General features: G+C 32.4%; 1 protein-coding gene and 1 pseudogene across 2 annotated transcripts; one reads left to right on the forward strand and one right to left on the reverse strand.

Moving 5' to 3' along the window:
* Window positions 1–1,030: 1,030 nt before the first annotated feature.
* On the reverse strand, window positions 1,031–1,652 carry LOC145063848 (uncharacterized; annotated as a pseudogene).
* A 386-nt stretch (window positions 1,653–2,038) lies between these two features.
* On the forward strand, window positions 2,039–6,875 carry LOC145062712 (RNA helicase family protein). Of its 2 annotated transcripts, none has more exons than XR_013687687.1 (23): window positions 2,039–2,197; window positions 2,383–2,527; window positions 2,781–2,855; window positions 2,995–3,084; window positions 3,186–3,265; window positions 3,363–3,432; window positions 3,557–3,642; window positions 3,743–3,812; window positions 3,897–3,992; window positions 4,091–4,199; window positions 4,308–4,354; window positions 4,444–4,527; window positions 4,633–4,686; window positions 4,775–4,875; window positions 4,986–5,076; window positions 5,180–5,344; window positions 5,418–5,507; window positions 5,597–5,665; window positions 5,782–5,880; window positions 5,983–6,069; window positions 6,159–6,212; window positions 6,319–6,390; window positions 6,515–6,533. XR_013687687.1 is itself a non-coding variant. In XM_079010301.1 (23 exons), exons 1-23 carry the CDS (start codon window positions 2,043–2,045, stop codon window positions 6,663–6,665), a joined length of 2,148 nt encoding a protein of 715 aa, XP_078866427.1. In that variant the 5' UTR covers window positions 2,039–2,042; the 3' UTR covers window positions 6,666–6,875. The 2 variants fall into 2 exon arrangements, 1 of the variants encoding a protein (XP_078866427.1); XM_079010301.1 differs by having other exon boundaries at window positions 6,311–6,390; window positions 6,515–6,875.
* The last annotated feature ends 724 nt before the right edge of the window (window positions 6,876–7,599 follow it).

Raw genomic sequence — 7,599 nt, forward strand, 5'->3', positions numbered from 1 at the left:
TGCATGGGTGTAAAGTTGCCAACTTTACGTGATAAGTGACCCTTCATAATCAGATCCGATAGTTTGACATGTTGTCTTAACCGATTAAGTTCTTAATGGAGTGGTTTGGCAATCTGGGGAGTATGTTGGGCGTACCTAGCTGGTACGTTGCGCGTACTGGCCCCGGAAGGAGTACACTAAGCGTACGAGCTGAGTACGCCCCACATACTCAGTAACTGGGCTTTTGGGCTTAACGTTATTGGTATTGGGCCTTGTTGGGCCATTAGACTTCTGATTTTAGGCTTTTGCTAGTATTTTGGGCTCCTTTGGACTTAGGCCCATGATGGGTTTTGGGCCCAATTTGGATGATTGGGCCATATTGGGTTTTGGGTTGCTATTTAGGATTTATGCCTTTTTAGTAATTGGGTTTGGCCTTGGTTTTGGGTCCAATAAGAAAAAGGGGTAAAATGGTCTTTTAAACTGGTTGTGGGTTAAGTAGCTTAGATTCTTGGTTGGGTCGAGATCTAATTATTAATTGGATATTACTATGATGATGATAGCGCGGGGATCTTCTGGACCAACATACTGATATTCATTTGAGTGTTTCAACAGCTAGATGTGAGTTTCCTCACCATGTTTAGCGAGTCGAAGGCACCAATGCTGACCCATGATTTGTATATTTATTATGCTAGCTGTCTGCGTGACTATTGCATGTGATATGTGTTTATATGTTATCGGGCAGGGCCCGATGCCGGGCAGGACCCAATGTATACCAGGCGGGGCCCGATGATTGACAGATCTGTATACCGGGCGGGGTCCGATGCCGAGTCGCTGACCACCGATGAGTTCAAAAAGCCAAGACCCACTAAATATTTCCCAACTATTGCGAATCCGAGTCGTTGACCACCGATGAGTTCAATGAAATGAAATTTCCATCATATTCTTTCTCAACCACCTGCAACTTCGATATTGAAAAAGAACCCAAACCCCCTTAAGTAATCAAAAAATTAAAACCTATATCACCATTTTGGATCAATTGCAAAGAATGACCCTAGTAAGAGCAAAAGAGCAAGAACAAAACAAGAAGCAACGAAAAAAAAAACATAGTAACAAAGTCTCCCGTTAACCATTTCTTCACAGCTTTACCTTGAACCCTAAAACTTTTAGCCCTTCGAAGTGCATCAACTTCCTTCAAAAAATCAAACTCGAAAACCTTTTGTCTTTAACTCCCCCACACACTTCCCCGGTAACTTCTCATATTCTTTCTCCCTCTTTAATAACTTCCCTAGATGTGATTCCATATCCGTCTTGTAATGAACGACCCAAATTATTCCTAAAGAACAAAGGAGCGAACATAGTGATGGGGTCCATAATCAGTTGCAGGATCCAACTCCCGATGAAGACACATGCGCTGCTGAAGAGGACCATTAATGAGATTGAGCAAAACAGGAAAAAGAAATAGTAAATGTGAATGATTTCCTTTCAAACAACATGATATAGGTTTCTTTGAGAGCGATTCGATTCAGGACCGGTTCTTCTTTTAGCCATTCTTTGAGAGCGATTCAATTCAGGACCGGTTCTTCTTTTAGCCATTGCTTTAAGATAAGCTTGTGGATTGAAGTCATGATGATTTCATGAATTGGGTGGAGAAATGCTTTTGACGATGATTCCATGATCACTGTAGTAATAATAGTCTCTTTGTAGTTATCTGGCGTTAAATCAACTTATATATAGAGAAAGATAATTAAAATAGTATTAAAATAAATATAAAAATATAACAATTTATTAAAAGAATATAACCGTCTTTTCAAGTTTTTCAGAACCAAAATCACATAAAATTCTTGATTTTGGACATTTTAATGCAAGTTGGAAACTTATGCATCCTATCCATAATTTTTTTTTTAGAAAACCATAAAGACTAATTTTATGGTTTTGTTTTTTTCTTTTAAACAATTTTTTTTAAAATATAAAACAAAATCTTAAAAATTTGGCACATGATTTTAGAAAAAAAAAATATATATACAAAACAAAATCTTAAAATTTTCAAACGAAAATTATAGGGCATGAGTTCACTCCACACCTACACTCAAGCTCTTGTTCTTCTCCAATCAAGTCAAATGGCGCAATTTTGGAAGCCAGGAACGGCGAAGCCTCGCCTGCTCGACGATGAAGAAGGCGGTGTTCTTTTTTACACCGCTCCCTCCTCCTCCTCATCGTCGTATGTTCCTCCTGTTTCACCCTATTGCCCAGAAACAATAATTCAAACAATTTGATTTCTGGCGCTAAGCCAAAATTAAAACTTGGTGTTGTTTTCGTTAATTTACTATATATGCAAAACCAAAACATTGATTTTCTTTTGCAACTCGAATGAACATGTTTTGAATTTCGACTTGGAATCAATAGATTTGGGTATGCAAGCTTAGAGAGCCAGAGGCAGCGATTACCTGTATTCAAGTACAGAACGTCTATTTTGTATCTGGTGGAAACTCACTCCACTACCATAATCGTCGGCGAAACGGGGAGTGGCAAAACTACTCAAATCCCTCAGGTTCTCCATCCCCTTTTCTTCTATTTGTATGCACTCTCACTCGCGAAAATCACACAATTTCAATGACTTTTGATGTCAGATTTTTCTAATTGACATTATAGATATGACACTGATTTTGTTTCAAGTGTAATCCGATTATTCTCTCTGTATTTGTAGTACTTGTGATGAAGGTTTATGTAGTTAGGGTTTGTAGCGCTTTTCCCCCTTTTCAGCTTTAATGGCTTTTGTTGAAGCATTTTATATCATCGTGCAGTACCTTAAGGAAGCAGGATGGGCTGATGGTGGTCGGATTATTGCTTGCACTCAACCAAGAAGGTTGGCTGTGCAGGTATTCATTCATCATCAAAGTTCTTTTTGTTTAATGTTCATTATTATCCTTTAATGCATATACTTCAGTTTCAATTTCATTAAATTTGCACTAAAATTACATCTAATTACAACTTTGAATTGATCTCATGTTTTTTCAGAGTGTTGCTGCAAGATTGGCTGAAGAAATGGGAGTTAAACTTGGGGAAGAAGTTGGTTATACTATTCGATTTGAAGATGTCACAAATTCAGTAAGACTTTATCTGAAGCTCAATAAATGATACTTTTTATCCAATAATCCTTGATCTAAACACAAGAAACAACAACAAACTTTTATTTATCTTTTTGACAGGAGTTAACAAGGATCAAATTTCTAACAGATGGAGTATTACTAAGGGAAATGATGGATGATCCTCTTTTAAGCAAATACAGGTGCTGTTTATAACCAATTTTTCTTTATATTTATTGTTTTTACTTTGTTATCTTTTCAAATTATTTATTTGTTCTTATGATTGAAATTATATTTCAGTGTGATTATGGTTGATGAAGCTCACGAGAGATCCCTTTCAACAGATATATTATTAGGTCTCCTGAAAAAGGTATCACTTAATGATTCAACATCTTTTTTTTTCTTCCTAATGACTTATGTATCATTTTTATTTATTGTCAAATACAAGAAAAATCAATTCTTTTTCATATATTTATTTATTTTTGATTTCTCAGATACAACGCAGAAGGCCTGAGTTACGCCTGATTATAGCATCAGCCACAATTGAAGCAAAATCAATGGCTGAGTTTTTTCATAACAGGTTCTCTTATTAATATAAAAATTTATTTCAAGGGTTAAAAACTTATAAATATAATAAAGACATTAATTAAAATACATTGCTATATAACTATATTCATAAGGAAAAGGAGGCCACAATTGGAAGGAGAAGATAATAGACTGCAGACTGAACCTGCTATTTTGTCTGTAGAGGTATATATCATAATATTATATTATAAAAAATAAAACATAAATGATTATTTTTTATTCACTTATCTTTAAAATATATTATTTCAGGGTAGAGGATATAATGTACAGATTTTTTACATTGAGGAACCTGTTTCAGACTACCTTCAAGCTACTGTTTCAACAGTAATGTCAATTCATGATAAGGTACACTACACCTGTTATTTTACACAAACATTTGAAACAAAATATCTAATAATTCATTTCTTTTAATTATTCTATATACATTTTTTTTTTGTTTGTAGGAGCCAATGGGGGATATTCTTGTCTTTTTAACAGGCCAAGATGATATTGACACTGCAGTTCAAATGATCACAGAACAAGCCCAAAACAGTGGCAGCAAGTCTTCTTTTGGTATGTAAATTCTAAATAGCAACCTACTTTTATTTATTTATAAATTATAATAAACAGTAGCAATTCCTATTCTGACATATATATTTTTTTTATTAAATTTAATTTCAGGAATGATTGTTTTGCCTTTGTATTCAGGACTTACTCGTTCAGATCAGGTTTCTTTATACCTTTTTTTCTTTTTATTTATTTTTATGTGTATAAATTGTATATAGAAAATTAAAATTATTATTTCCACAATGCTTAGGACTTGGTGTTTTCTCCTTCCCCTAGAGGAAAAAGGAAGGTGGTGATCTCAACAAATATTGCAGAAACATCTCTTACATTAGAGGTACTTTTTAGCAAAATGTTTTATTATTATATAATATAAATAATAATAATAAAATTTTCAGCTAAATTATATTTTCTTATTGGTTTAGACAATTTATTGGAGCAGGGTATTGTCTATGTTGTTGATAGTGGTTTCTCAAAACAACGTTTCTACAACCCGGTATTTCCTCTACTTCTGTTTATTAATAATTAATATAAAACATATAAATATTTTTTTTAAAATATATATAATTTTATTTTGTTGATAGATTACAGATATAGAAAATCTTGTAGTGGCACCAATATCCAAAGCATCTGCTAGACAAAGAGCTGGAAGAGCTGGAAGAGTACGCCCAGGGAAGTGTTACAGGTATACATTTAAATATTTAACAATGTTCATTTTTTATTTTATATAAGAAATTAAAAACTTTTTTTAAATGGGTATTATCTTTTATAACTTATTATAATTACAATTATCAGGCTTTATACGGAAGATTATTTTGTAAATGAGATGTCTTCACATGGAATTCCCGAGATGCAAAGATCAAACCTTGTCTCCACTGTTATTCAGGTATTCCATATATATATGTATATAATGGAAAATTATTATTATTTTTTTAATCAAAAAAAAAAAATGGGTGAGAATTTATTTTGCATTGTGGTGATAATGACAGCTGAAGGCATTGGGGATTGACAATATATTAGGGTTTGATTGGCCAGCATCACCATCAGCTGAAGCCATGGTTAGATCTCTTGAAGTTTTATATTCACTTGGAGTTCTTGATGATGATGCTAAACTCACTTCACCTGTTGGTTTCCAAGTTGCTGAGCTTCCATTGGTATGTATTATGTAATACATCATCATCATCATCATCATCATCATCATCATCATATAAATTTGTTTGTTTTTAGGATCCTATGGTCTCAAAAATGATCATAGCATCAGACAAACTTGAATGTTCAGAAGAAATCATCACTATTGCAGCTATACTCTCAGTTCAGGTGTATAATGATTATTCATTCTCATGTCTTTGAAATCATTGATGATGATTATTTATTTATTTAATTTAATAAAATAAAACTTTTTTCAGTCAATATGGATTTCGGTCAAAGGGCAGAGGGAGCTGGATGAGGCCAAATTGAGATTTGCTGCATCAGAGGTGTGTTATATGACTTACAATTTAGTGCAAAAAATAAATAGCAACTTACTTTACTTTAATTTATTTTGTGTAAATGTTTTAATATTTTAATAAATTTTTTGTGTTGATTTTTGAAGGGTGATCATGTGACATTCCTGAATGTGTACAGGGGATTTCTTCAGTCTAATAAATCATCAAAATGGTGTCACAAAAACTTCATTAATTACCATGCAATGGTAAAAATAGTGTTTTTTAAATTCTCAATACTGTTATTTTTCCAAAAAAAGTTAACTTTTATTTTTATATATCTTATTTAAATTTTATTCCATTTTTTGCAGAAAAAAGTAATGGAAGTCAGAGAGCAGTTAAGAAGAGTAGCACAGAGACTAGGTTTAGCCTTAAAATCATGCCAAAACGATATTCAGGTATTTATTATTTATCATATATATTATATATTTTTTCTGTATATTCATACAAAATTTAGTATTTACATTGATTTTTGGTTGTTTTTTAGGTACTAAGAAAGGCAGTGACAGCTGGATTTTTTGCTAACGCGTGCCGTTTAGAGGTGAATTAGCAAATTTAATAAACTATTTTATTAAAATGAAAACGAAAAGTTTGTTGTTTTAATTTAAAAAATAAAAATAAAAATTAAACATTGTGAAGGCATACAGTCATAATGGGACTTACAAAACGCTGAGGGGTTCTCAAGAAGTCTACATCCATCCGTCATCTGTATTGTTCAGGTTAAGATAAATAAAAACTTTCATTTTCGGTCCTTGTCCTATCGAGTAAATCAAAATTACACCCAAAAGTTATATCTTTCGACATTTGACCACCTAATGTTTTTTTTTTTACGATTTTGGCCAGGGTGAACCCGAAATGGGTTATATATCATTCGTTAGTGTCAACAGATCGTCAATACATGCGGAATGTGATTTCCATTGATCCTTCATGGTTGAGAGAAGCTGCACCTCACTTTTATAACAAACAACCCCTCAATCCTCCTACTCATCACTAACACTTTTTTTGACCTGTATTTTATTGTTTAGAGATTCAGTTTTTTAATTTTTATTTTAATTATTATTTTATCTCTAGATAGAACAAAAAACTAGAAGTTGGTTATTTTAGAATTTTGGTTTTAAAATTGTTTATTTAAGAATCAGTATAGCATATTGGCATAGGAACTGGGAAGGATCTTTTCTGTTTCTATGTTACTTGTTGACTTCAATGATGTCGTGCTCCTAGGTTTTTTTAGACAGATATTAAGAGAAAAAAGAAGAAAAAAAGTTATTATTTTACCGGTGTATTTGTTACTAAATCAATATCTGATAAGTATTTGGAAAATATAAATTGGAAGTTTTTGTCTGATTTGGTCAAGACAAGGGAAATATTAAGTAGTAAATACTATTGAATGACGTTAGCCATTCTTGTTTGATTCATTTCTGTTTGTTTGACCCACAAAGCTTGGACTTGGGAATTATCAAGATAACCACTACACTTTTACTTTTATTATGTTCATTGCGTAGCGACACCTTTTTAAAAGGTGATAATATAAATGATTAGACTCACTGGATGGCTTAGTTATATGTCAAACTAAGTTTAATTTCTTTTACACAAAATTGTAAATTTGGTTTGGTATTTAAAAAACTATGAATAGGAATCAAAACCGTCAAACTTGCATGAAAGGTCAAAAATCAGTAATTTTTGTCGAAAAAAAAACTTGGAAAAGCAGTTAATGACCTTTTAATTTTTTTCCCTTTTTCTATATTTATTTTAATGCTACTTTGATTAAAAAAAAGAATTTTCCACCCTCACCGTTTTCTCTCTCTCTCTCTCTCTCTCTCTCTCTCTCATTTATAATCTGTAAATCAGGAAAAAAACCCAAATTTTTTGTTATTTTGCTACTAGATTACACGCACAAGGAGACCCCTAAAACAACCAGATTTTTCAAT

This window comes from Lactuca serriola, chromosome 7 (genome assembly GCF_051521515.1).
Source record: "Lactuca serriola cultivar US96UC23 chromosome 7, Lser_US96UC23_V15, whole genome shotgun sequence".
NCBI classification, from domain to species: Eukaryota; Viridiplantae; Streptophyta; class Magnoliopsida; order Asterales; family Asteraceae; genus Lactuca; species Lactuca serriola.